Source organism: Delphinapterus leucas, chromosome 19, assembly GCF_059928025.1.
Source record: "Delphinapterus leucas isolate spDelLeu-1000000601 "Yukka" chromosome 19, BTC_Dleu_Yukka2, whole genome shotgun sequence".
Taxonomy (NCBI): Eukaryota; Metazoa; Chordata; class Mammalia; order Artiodactyla; family Monodontidae; genus Delphinapterus; species Delphinapterus leucas.
The window spans coordinates 22,894,002-22,906,557 of record NC_143147.1 but is presented as its reverse complement, the minus strand read 5'-3'; the positions used below and the strand labels follow the sequence as shown (position 1 = coordinate 22,906,557).

Sequence of the window (12,556 nt, the reverse complement as noted above, 5' to 3'; positions counted from 1 at the left end):
CTTTATTTTGCCTATTTCCTTCTCTGTGAAGTCATTGGACAAAGATTCCTTCCAACCCTAGTACAGTGATGTTAATACAGTATAAGCTAAAAGAATTCTTTAGCTTCAGATTCTTTGACATACTTATTTCAAAATAAGTACTTCATATCCCTTTGCTCTGACATCCTAATCTCCATAAACATCCTTCAGGATTTCTCTTGGAGACTTTTTTCACTTCTTCAGATAAAGCACCATTTCAGCTTTCGCCTAGGTTGCCCAAAGTTGCTTTTACCCCTCCAACTGGTTTCCTTCCTCATCTAAGCCTTATTGGTCATTTCACGAAATCTTCCCAAGGGCTCCACCACTGTTTTTTCAAGTTTGTACTTATCTCTCGGGCGCTATAGTTCCGCCATCCACCTTGTAATCTGCAGCTTCAAGGTATGTTCTGTCTGTGAACCTTCAGAGAAGGCCCAACAACTGAGTAAAAACTCTGACCAAGCCACGAAGGGGTACTTGCAACACAACCCCCTACTCTCATTCATGTTGTGAAAGCTGATCCCTTTACTCAGCTGTTTCTATCACTTCCTTTCTTTCTCCCCAGACTGTTAACCACCCTACTCCCAACTATCTCAATGGCATGAAATGTTGATCTTATCACTTGTCTACTTCTTTCTGGAGAGCTCTCAATGGAGCAATACAACTGAAGTGGAAAAAAAGGGAAGAAGGCAGAGATGGAGCTCAACTAGTTCCTGGTCTCAGCTTACTGAGACAAGCCCTTGTAAAAGAGATCAAGTCTTTTAATGTTACAGGTCACGTCTGGCACAGACCTGGTACCCCCAAATGTTCAACATTAACTCCCTAAAGCAAGTAAGGAAAAAATCCAGAAGTTTCTAGAAATAAAAAGGCACGCTAGTCACTGAAATTCCAGCAGATGACAAACATTTCTGTTCACCACTACCATCCTTGAAGGACAGAGAAGCAAACTTCCTGGAACTGCCAAGCGGAGGAAAGAAGTGAGATGAGTAGAGGACAAAAGCTTTCTAATCCCCTTTTCAGAGAAAGATATCTACATTTGTCCAAAAAGTATAGTTATCTCCCAAGAACTAAACACAGTTGTACTGCAGTAAAAAAATGAATTCCTGTCTTCAAATTATTTACTAGCTTTAAGAATTCAGGCGGTTACTCAACTTTTCTGTTCTGCATTGGTAAAATCGTAGTATATACCCGGTAACATATCTGTGAAGATTAAATGAGGTAAGATCTATAATATGGTGCCTAGTATTTAGCAAGCAGTAAATAAATGTTGGTTCCACTTTCCACCCCTACCCTTTTTTCTCAAGTACAGTTAACATATCCAAAGTAAAACATTTTATTGGCTATTTATTAAGGGTCTATAGCCATAATTAGTCAAAAAACTAATAAAGATGAGGTGCTGAGGGAGAAGTGAAAGTAAAGATAGAAAAAGTGGGATGCAAGTAAGGCTTTCAAAAGGGCCCACACCAAAGGTTCCCATCATCTCAAAAGAGTGCTAGCAATGACTCTTAGGACTCAAGGATTAATCAGATTATGACATAGCATGCCTAATAAATGACAATACAGTGACTAACAGTGAAATTTTTTTTATCATTCTGGAGAAAGTGGGAGAAAAGTCACACACATTAATAATCCATGATGCCAAGATTCTGAGGAATAAAAATTTCCCAGCTAGGAGGGATGCCTCCCTCAGTTTTTGTTTTATTAATATGAATAAAAAGCATCTGCTCCTTCACCAACAAGTCTTGTACTCAGAAATAACTGACCCAAGTCTGGGAGAACAACCAATTCAAGTGTAAAGGGCTGAGGCTTCCAAACACATCCACTGTTTCCTATCATGCATCTTCATCTCAGTGGTGACATGGTCACCTGTGGCAGGGATCCAAAGGGTGAAGGAGCAGCAGATGTCTATGAACACTGTGTGGTGACAGTGGCTCACAGCCTCCAGACTCATAGCTCTGTGTGATGGCCTTCTGCCTTCAACAACTCACTGGGCTTCATGAAGATGCCTTCCATGGCTTTCCAGTAATTGTTCTGGCTTGGCTGGGCCATGCCATGCACCTCTTTTTGCCCACTGATGGGTCGACCATATTGTTCTCCTGTGACAGACAGCAGAACCTCAGTGGAAGAATGCTTAAACCGCACCTCACCATCCCTCACCCAGTAGGGCCCATTACAGAGCACTGTCCAGTCATCCAGATAGTCGCCTTCACCTTCCTCACCAAAAGCACTCACTTCCTGGAAGACACAGATAGGTAGCGACATTAGTATAGCTGACACATAGGCCTGAAAAGGGGAGGGAGGCAATGGGAATAAAACTAAGACTATCCAAAAGTGATAAATAAGAGGCTTTCCAGTGTTGTTTAAAAATAAATAAAATAAAATAAAACTGTGGAAAAAAGATAAAAAGACACCAAAGACATGAAATCACTTGTCATAAGATTATGGTCCAAACGTTTACTTTGCAAATATTCCTATATTTGCCTTATATTTTCTATTATAGTCTTAAAATACTTTACCTTTTGCTATTTGACTTTAAATATTCCTGCCTCATTCCCTTAACTAGACATTAAGTGACGTGGTGAGAAACACAAGTTGAAAAGCGGATGGGCTCTGGAAACAGGGAAACCTTGAACGTCTGCTTTGTCCCTTCCTGTGTAACTCCTTTGGGCTTTCATTTTCTCCTCTATAAAATGATGACAATAATACCTTACAAAATAATTGTGAAAATTAAATAAAATAATAAATATTAATTGAGCAGAGTATAGCAGATTCTATCTTCCACTCGTATTCTAATCCCATTCCCCATAAGGCCAAAAATTCAGAGTTTCTATCACAATTTTAAAAGTAACTGATTATTTCAGACATACATAATTTTTTTTTTAATTGAAGTATAATTGACCTACAACACTATGTTAGTTCCAGGTGCACAACACAGTGACTCAATATTTCTATACATTACAAAATGACCACTACCAGACACATACAATTTAAATATACACTAAGAGCTATAAAATTTTAGATGATAAAAATCAGTCATTTGGAAATAAAGTCTGTAAGACTAAAGGCAAAAGAAACTGCACATAATTAACAATTCTACTACTAATACTTGTACACTGGAACTGAACAAGTAAGTAAATGGATGACAGTGTTAGCAGCCTGGTGTCTCACTGTTAGAATGGGAATTCACAAATAAGCAAAGGGAGGAGGCTAAAATGGTCTATGTGGCAATGGATTAGAACTGGAGGCATCAGTAAGAACTCATGTTTAACTTAATATAGATATAGATGGTTACATATGTGAACACTTACAATAAATATGAGTATATACACGTACATACATATATTTCTTTGCTCTGTCACGTGAGAGGGCCTAAAAGAAACAAAACCCCCTAGCAACAAGCTCATGAAAGGCCTAGATCTTGGTTTAAGAATACCCTTTTCCAATAAAAAGAAGCAGGACTCCATAGGCAAATAGCTGATTCTAGGACTGGGGCAAGAAATATACAAGATGAGCCTGGAATATCTTTTACTGCCAGAAAGTAAGGAAGTGTTAAAACACAGCCACACGCATACACAATGATGGGAGCAGGTCAAATGGACACAGGAGACAACTGAAAGAGCTCCCAACAGCCAAAGTTGGAAAAATGTGAGCAACATAATGAAGACAGTGATACTGGATTATAACTCAACGTATAAAATAAATATCCAGGAGTCCATACCAATGAAAATAAATGACTGAATAGAGAAAAGACAAATCTTCCATGCAGAAGAATTCCAAATAAATTATGTAACTATTCTACCCTAAAGGAAGAGGAGCATAACTCCCAACTCAAGTATGAGCTGTGCACAGTGACTTCCTTCCAAAGAGTACAGTATGTAAAGGGAAAAAATGAAAAGAATAACTTTACAAGAGAAACCTGAAAAACACTACTTCAGCCAGGTAATCAATATCAACAATCATAAGATACTATGTACCCTTTATAAATCCAGTTTAACCATAAGAAAAAGATCAGACAAATTCCAACAGAGGAGCGTCCTATAATATACCTGACTAGCACTCCTCAAAACTATCAACGTCAGGACTTCCCTGGTGGCACAGTGGTTAGGAATCCACCTGCCAATGCAGGGTACATGGGTTCAAGCCCTGATCCAGGAAGATCCGACGTGCCACGGAGCAACTAAGCTGTGCACCACAACCACTAAGCCTGTGCTCTAGAGCCCGCGAGCCACAACTACTGAGCCTGCGTGCCGCAACTACTAAAGCCTATGCACCTAGAGCCCGTGCTCCACAACAAGAGAAGCCACCGCAATAAACAGCCTGCGCACCGCAACGAAGAATAGCCGCCACTCGCCGCAACTAGAGAAAGCATGCGTGCAGCAACGAAAACCCAACGCAGCCAAAAATGAATAAATAGATAAATTTATAAAAAATAAACTATCAGGGCTTCCCTGGTGGCGCAGTGGCTGAGAGTACACCTGCCGATGCAGGGGACACTGGTTCGTGCCCCGGTCCGGGAAGATCCCACGTGCCGCGGAGCGGCTGGGCCCGTGAGCCATGGCCACTGAGCCTGCGCGTCCGGAGCCTGTGCTCCGCAACGGGAGAGGCCACAATAGTGAGAGGCCCGCGTACCGCCAAAAAAATAAAAAATAAACTATCAAGGTCAACAAAAACAAGGAGAATCTGAGAAACTGTCACAGCCAAGAGGAGTCTAAGGAGACGACTAAATGTGATGTGGATGGGATCCTGGAACAGAAAAAAGACAGTAGGTAAAAACTAAGGAAATCAAAATGAACTATAGACTTTAGTTGATAACAACGTATCAGTATTGCTTTATTAACTGTAGCAAATTTACCATACTAATGTTAAGATGTTAATAGGGAAAAATATGTACAGAGGGGGAGTGGGAGGGGAGCAGTCATTAAAGGATCCACATCCTTCAGAAGTTCAAGGCTTAAAAAAAATGGCACAATACCTAATTCATTTTCCTAATGTGGTTAGTTGGCATCATTAAAAAATAATAATTTTTATCGCAAGTTTGGAAAACACTGGGTTTCTTTATTGTAAGATTTATCAAGATAACTTATGATACACTAACATATACCTATTCTCTCTTTCCTCATTTCTTGATTTGATCTAAATGTAGAGTCTCCATTTTGACCAGAAACAACTTCCTTCACACTTATAAGACAGAGGCAATTCTTCAGGTCTGCACAAAAGAGAAGATCTATACCTGGAAGAGAAAGGGCTAAGAACCAAGATATCAAACAACTCAACTGAGTAATGAGCAGCAATGACCCACAGGATGCCATCTCACCTGGTTTCCAGAAAGAGGTGAGGTGAAGTGGTGACTATGGAGGTTTCGGCCAGTGTTGACATGTGTCAGCCGGATGGGCTGACCACATCTGATGGGGGTTCCCCTCTCACACACTGTGGCCGTCTTCCCCCGTATCCTCCAGTAACTATTGCTGTCATCCACAGAGGTTACACCTGTCACTGACTGCTGCCCACTACCTGCAGTCAAAAAGAAAAAGAAAAGAGGGTGAGCTCAACCTGACCCCTCTCTTTCCTATGGCTAATAATGTGCTCTGTGTCATAAAATAGGTTTTGGGGCTGGGAAGAAAACCTCATGCTTCATATTTTTTTCTTCTATGACATTAAAATATATATGAAGAATGCTAAATGTATTTATATAGTATTAGTTATTATATGACAAACTATGTTTAAGAGTGTACCATATCAGGGCTTCCCTGGTAGCACAGTGGTTAAGAATCCAATCCGCCTGTCAATGCAGGGGACATGGGTTTGAGCCCTGGTCCGGGAAGATCCCACATGCCGTGGAGCAACTAAGCCCGTGCACCACAGCTACTGAGCCTGTGCTCTAGAGCCTGCGAGCCACAACTACTGAGACTGCGTGCCACAACTACTGAAGCCTGCGCACCTAGAGCCTGTGCTCCACAACAAGGGAAGTCACCGCAATGAGAAACCCGCGCACTGCAATGAACAGTAGCCCCCATTCACCGCAACTAGAGAAAGCCCGCACACAGCAATGAAGACCCAATGCAGCCAAAAATAAATTAATTAAAAATAAAATAAAATGAGACCGTTTTTTGCTGTCAACTTTAATCCAACAAGCCATTACAGCTCTCCAATTCCTGTAAGTGATATATCCAACATATTACAAAAGTTTTTTTTTTTTAATTTACAATTTCAACATTTTTTTTTTTTTTTTAATTTGGCTGCATTGGGTCTTTGTTGCTGTGCACGGGCTTTCTCTAGTTGTGGTGAGCTGGGGCTACTCTTCATTGCAGTGCGCAGGCTTCTCACTGCGGTGGCTTCTCTTGTTACGGAGCACAAGCTCTAGGTGTGCAGGCTTCAGTAGCCGTGGCACACGGGCTTAGTTGCTCCACGGCATGCAGGATCTTCCTGGACCAGGGCTCGAACCCGTGTCCCCTGCATTGGCAGGCGGATTCTTAACCACTGCACCACCAGGGAAGTCCCACAAAAGTATTCTTAAGTCATCTAAATTTGGTTCATACTACTTACAAATGGTGCGATTTTGCAGGTTACAAGGTACTAGGTTAAACATGTAGCTACAGGCTTGAAAAAAAGTGGAAATATACAAATAATAATTGCTAACCAGCTAACGTGTACTTGAGCAATTACTGAGCATCAGATACAAACCCAGGCTTTTTACTTGAATATTCTTAATTGATACATTCATCTACTCTCTGAGGTAGCTATTATTATTATCACCCCCATTTTACACTGGAGTGTTAAAAAGGCTGAATAATATGCCCAAGATCACATAATCTTAAGAGACAATGCAGGGTTTGAACCTAAGTGGGCCAACTCTAGAACTCACACTCTTAACCACCCTACTACCTGGCCTCCTACAAAGCTTTATTTTCTGTTAAGTCCCCCTAAATAGGCCACTCATATAAACTCAAGGGATATTCTCTTCCCTAGGCCTCATTCACTACTCAATTCTTTGAAGGCACTCCATATTTCCCAGACACTTTCCTCAGTCACTCTTGCCTATTCCTCCTAGCTTTCCCTTCAGTCCCCTGGCCCTGCCTGACCACAAACTTTTGATGACACTTCCCTTTTACCACTTAACATAACTGCGTTGTACCAGTTATCTGGGTGAATGTTTATGACTAAACTACCAGTTTCTCTCTCTTGCTTCTTCTACTCAATGATTTTGTTATATCTTAAAAAAAAAAAAAAAGGCTAACCAACCCTCCCTCCTCACTTCTGGTTACTGCCTTACAGTTCTCTTGGTCCTCACTTCCATGCCTCACTAAATCATGGTCTACACTTTCTGTCTCCTACTTTTCACTTTCTATTCAACCCTCCCCTTCCTTTCCCATTCTTCAACTTTAGGATTACCCAGAGTTCCATCCTTGGCCCTTATACATTCTTAAATACTGGTTGGGGATCAAGACAGAAGCATTTACAAGTGATTCAAATTGACACCAGATTGCAAACCACAGTTCATCCTGGGCAATTTCATTTACTCTCCCCACATCTTCAACCACCACCCAGACAATGATGTTGTACTTAACTCTGTATCTCAGGCTCAGCACAGATCTCTCTCTGAGCTCCAGACTGAATCTGGTTCTCAAATCTGGATGCCCATCAGAAGCACCTGAAGAGCTTTTTAAACCTATAGATTCCTACTGGCAGCCTCTCTCCACCCACATTCTGATTCAGTAGATCCAAAATAGGAAACTAGATCAAATTAAAATATAATAAGTCTGACACATAGTAAGTATTCACTGAATGGCCGCTAGGATTATTTTACTTTATTTATTTTTGGATGCATTGGGTCTTCGTTGCTGCGCGTGGGCTTTCTCTAGTTGCAGCGAGTGGGGACTATTCTTTGTTGCGGTGTGCGGGATTCTCATTGTGGTGGCTTCTCTTGTTGCGGAGCACAGGCTCTAGGCGCGCGGGCTTCAGTAGCTGTGACACGTGGGCTCAGTAGTAGTGGCTCATGGGCTCTAGAGCGCAGGTTCAGTAGTTGTGGCGCACGGGCTTAGTTGCTCTGCGGCATGTGGGATCTTCCCGGACCAGGGCTCGAACCCGTGTCCCCTGCATTGGCAGGCGGATTTTTAACCACTGCGCCACCAGGGAAGCCCACCGCTAGGATTATTAAGACGTCCCAACAATGACAATTCAGTTCCTCTCCTAGTCTACCTGACCAGACAGGTTTTGGGTATCATAAACCACAGACCAGTCTCCATCTAAGAGAACTCCTTCCTCTCTTAGCTAATAGCATCATCAGTTATCTAAGACAGAAATCTAGCAGTCATCTTAGATGTCTCTCACATCTCCCTACCTGAATTTTTTTCCTCTCCTTTCTGTCTGTTTTCATTTGCTTGTAACTTGCTCACTGGCTCACTACTGTATTTCCTGTATCTAGAACAATATTAGACACACAGTAGATTCCTTAAATCTATACTAAACGAATGAATCCACAAATAATTGCTGAATTATAAATGAACCCACAAGCTAAGCATTTTAGTTTCATACGTTAAAAAGCCCCCTAAACAGTTTCCTCTCCAATTCCAGTGAGTGCTTCAGTTCTTATTTACAAAAAGGATAAGGTCTGAGTGAAAAGAGGCCAAAGGAAAAGAGTTGAAGAGCAAGTGTAAGATGGAAAAGAGCTAGAACAGAGGGTTATAATCAAAGAATGAGGTCTTGGAAGACTTCAGAAATAACAGCACTTACTGTAATTTTCTACATGTCTGTCTCTCCTGCACTGAGTAGTACCAGCCTGCAGTAACTGAAAGCAGACTTTGACCCTGGACAGATGTGGATCGAACCCCATCACTGTCATTCACTAGCTGCCAAGGTTTTGAGTATGCGATTTATTTGAGTCTGTTTCCTCACCTGTAAAATGAGGATAATAATAGTCTATGCGTCGTAGGAATGTTGTAAGTCTTAAAAAAGCAAATATGTAATGTGCCTGGCACGAAGCTCACCACATAGAAGCTAAGATTACGATTAAGATGCTTAAGGACCACTCAACTCTCGGACTCCCCGCCTCCAGACCTCAGGAACCTCCCCCGGGCTCCACTAACCTTCCCAGACCACACCCCTCAGAGTTTCTCTAGGCCCCGCCCCCTCCGGAGCCTACCAGGCCTTCCCAGCCCACCCGAACCCGGGTGGCCCTACCTGACCCGTAGCGCACGTCGTGTGAGTGCAGTCGCACGTTGTGGCGCGTATTGAGCAGCTTCACCACAGAACCGCATGTAACGACAGCCAGACTGGACGATCCCACAGCACTCCACAAACCCCCGAACAACAGCAGCAACACCACAGCCATCCTGTCTGTAGCGCGGAACCCCAATCTTCGAAGAAAACTCGGCCCCTCCCCGGAACCGGAAGCCGCGGGTGGAACCACAGAGAGGACGGAAAGGAGCTCTAGTCTGGTCTTTATGGTTCCTTTGGCTAGAGCGGCCTGAGGAACAGGCTAGGTCTCGTTGCTTCCGACCTCCTCGTTCAGCTTATTCTGTTCCGGGGGCCCTATGACAGTTGCCTTCCTGAACTGCTTCGGCCAGCCCAGCCCAGCTACCCCCATCCCTTCCTCCCCACCCTACCCCCGCCCCCGGCGAAGCCCGGAGACCGGGCTGGGAGAAGAGAGCAAGAACTGGTCCGCCCACTCCCAGTGACAGGGGGCCGGAAGTGACGTAGTACGTTGACGCAGCAGCAGCGGCGGTGGCGGCGGTGGTGGCGGAGGAGCCGTGCGGTGGGTCCGTACTATCTTTTCCCAGTCTCGGTTCGAGGACTCCATTTTCCTCGTTGGGAGCTTAGCGCACCGGAGAAGCGACGGGCCTCAGGCAGGTAAAGTTTGGACTGGAAAGCGTGTTCCTCGAATGGGTCAGGTGGGGAGCCAGGCTCCTAGGGCCTGGTCCCGTAAGGGACGAGGCACTGGGGAGCCGTATGCGGGAAGAAGGGGGCCTCCGGCCTTCCCTGCTCTATGAGAGAGAAGGAGGAAGAAAGCGGGGTAGTTGCTCAGAGTCTCAAGGCTTTTCCCAACCCTCTGCCATCCAGAACCCATGAATTGGGTGGCCTGTTGTGTCAACAGGCTTCCTGGGATGCCGTCCTTCTCTCGCAGCTTCTGAAAACTGGGCCGCGCGATAGGGTTTGGAATGGAAGGGACCTGGGGCTTCCGAGTCAGGATCAGGTGATCGAATTGTTTGTCCTGGGGATGTGAAACCTACGGAGCTTCCAGCAACTCTGCCATCAGGCTAGAGCGCGATGCCAAATTCCGTCTTTTTCCATATTGTTGAATAATATAATTAGAACTTTTTGTAGATGGCTACGTTCATCAAACGCTTACCACACACATGAGAATGGGCTATTAAGACAAAAACTTTATATTCTTCCAGTTTCTGCCTTTCTCTCCAGGGACTCTGTTGAACCAGCTGGAGCGGTTCATTTCCCGTGTTTGTTACAAGTACTGATACTTACTTTTCTGTTAGAGGAGGCCTCAGCTCTCTTAAAGTACTTCACTGTAATATCAGAAGTAGCAAGGGAGTATTAAGTTACACTGCTGTTATTAATGAACATGGAGAGTGTAAAGAATTTTGAATTTCATTTCTTGGGACAAAAAAAGCTTTGTTCGATCTTTTTTAGTTTAACTGTTTATATGAAAGTTACTGAGTTTTAAGTCTTATGTATTGATTACAAAAGTATGATTGCTCCCCCATCAACTGTGAATTTAGAGCCCTTTTGCATGACTTGTGTTCCTCCAACCAGTACAAGTCTGAAACATCTGAAAGCTTATTTAGTTGGTTTGGGCGGCTACTAGATCAGATTAGCATGGTATTGCTACTCCCGAAGAGATTTAAATCTCATCCTGGGATTAATCACATCAGAAAGTGGTGCAGTCACATCTTACAGTTGAATTTCCTTCAGAGTTTAATCCTGGGTTTTCGGCATGCTTCCTTCAGATGACCCAGTCCTGTGGCTTTAATAACCATCTGAAAGTTGGCAACTCCCGAGTTTAAGTCTCTAGCCCAGCCTTCTCTCCTCTATGTTTAAGAATCACACAGAATGCCTATTTAACAGCTCCATTTGGATGTCTCTTAGACATCCCAAACCTGACATAAGAAAAAGAAAATTTTGGTTTTTCCCATCATCCCAAACCTGGTCTTCCCTACATTACTAAGTGGTACTCTCATCCACATGCTTACCAAAGCCAGACCTCTGAAATCATCTTGGATTCTTTTTTACTATCCACACCCCCCTCACACCCCCGCCAAGTCTTTCATTAAGTCCTGTCATTTCTACCTGCAAAATATATTTCAAATCTCTCTTCTATTCTCCATCTCCACTGCTGCTACCCTGTTCCAAGCCACCAGCATCTTTTGCCCAAGCTACCACAATAGTATCTTCAGTTTTCTCTGCTTCCACCCAGAACCCCTCCCAGTCCATTTTCCACATTAGCAGGATCAGGTCAGGTCAGATCATGTCATTTCCTTTTCCAGTGGCTTTCCGTGACCTTCGCAGCCTGACTTGAGCAGGCCCCTTCTCCCTCTCGCATTCTGCTGCCTTCACCATTCTTTGGTCACACTGGCCATAGGACGTTGCCTACAGTATGCCAAGTTCTTGCCCACCTTTTCAGCTAGGAACCTCCTCCCCTGGCTCTGCATACCACAGCCTGCCCATTCTTCACCTCTTGGCATAAACTAACCCTCTCAAAGGTAAGGGTGTTTACTTCCTTCCTAGCACTTACAGCAAGCTTTATTTTATTTGTTTGTGGTTTGTCTCCTAGCAGACTACAGAATACAGGTATCCTAGGGGCAGGGAGTTTGTCTTGTATGTGCCTGGCGTGTAGTAGGCACTCATTAAATAAATATTTATTTAATTAACAAGTAAATTACTAAGTCAGTTCTTGGTTTAAAACCCTGTAGGGGCTTCCCAGCATCTTTCAGATAGAATCCAAAATCCTTAAGTTGTCCTATCAAGATCCTTGTGGCCTCACCTCTAACTCCTCATTAACCCTCTCTCCAGTCAAACTGACCCTCACTGTTCCTGCTACAGCATATTCTGGGCCTTGCGCTGGGAGCACTTTTCTCCAACAACACCACTTCTCGAACCATCTCCAAAGAAGCCAGCTCCTCCACTTAGTTAATTCTGCCTCACTATTTAAGGTCTTTATTTAAAGTCACTTTCTCAAAACCAGGTTAGAATCCTCTATTACAGGCTCCCATGGTACCTTTGCCATCATTTTTTTTTTCTTTTAACATTTATTTAATAATTTTTAAAATTTTATTTTTGGCTACGTTGGGACTTTGTTGCTGTGCACGGGCTTTTCTCTAGTTGCGGCAAGCGCAGGCTTCTCATTGTGTTGGCTCCTCTTGTTGCAGAGCATGGGCTCTAGGCGCGCACGGGCTCGGTAGCTGTGGCTCGGGGGCTCTAGAGCGCAGGCTCAGTAGTTGTGGCGCACGGGCTTAATTGCTCCATGGTATGTGGGATCTTCCTGGACCAGGGCTTGAACCCGTGTCCCCTGCATTGGCAGGTGGATTCTTAA

General features: G+C 43.7%; 2 protein-coding genes across 5 annotated transcripts in view; one reads left to right on the top strand and one right to left on the bottom strand.

Annotated features, from left to right (window-relative positions):
- Window positions 1-1,332: 1,332 nt before the first annotated feature.
- SDF2 (stromal cell derived factor 2) lies at window positions 1,333-9,578 on the bottom strand. The gene is made up of 3 exons (XM_022595765.3): window positions 9,193-9,578; window positions 5,330-5,526; window positions 1,333-2,250 (listed from the first exon to the last, which is right to left on the bottom strand). The coding sequence occupies exons 1-3, from the start codon at window positions 9,341-9,343 to the stop codon at window positions 1,963-1,965; spliced, it is 636 nt and encodes a 211-aa protein (XP_022451473.1). The 5' UTR covers window positions 9,344-9,578; the 3' UTR covers window positions 1,333-1,962.
- A 149-nt stretch (window positions 9,579-9,727) lies between these two features.
- The window catches only part of SUPT6H (SPT6 homolog, histone chaperone and transcription elongation factor), a 32,155-nt gene continuing 29,326 nt past the window's right edge, over window positions 9,728-12,556 (top strand). For all 4 annotated transcript variants that reach the window (XM_089900706.1, XM_022595757.3, XM_022595756.3 and 1 more), the window contains exon 1: window positions 9,728-9,861. The gene's annotated coding sequence lies outside the window, so the exon portion shown is untranslated. The remainder of the gene's footprint in view (window positions 9,862-12,556) is intronic.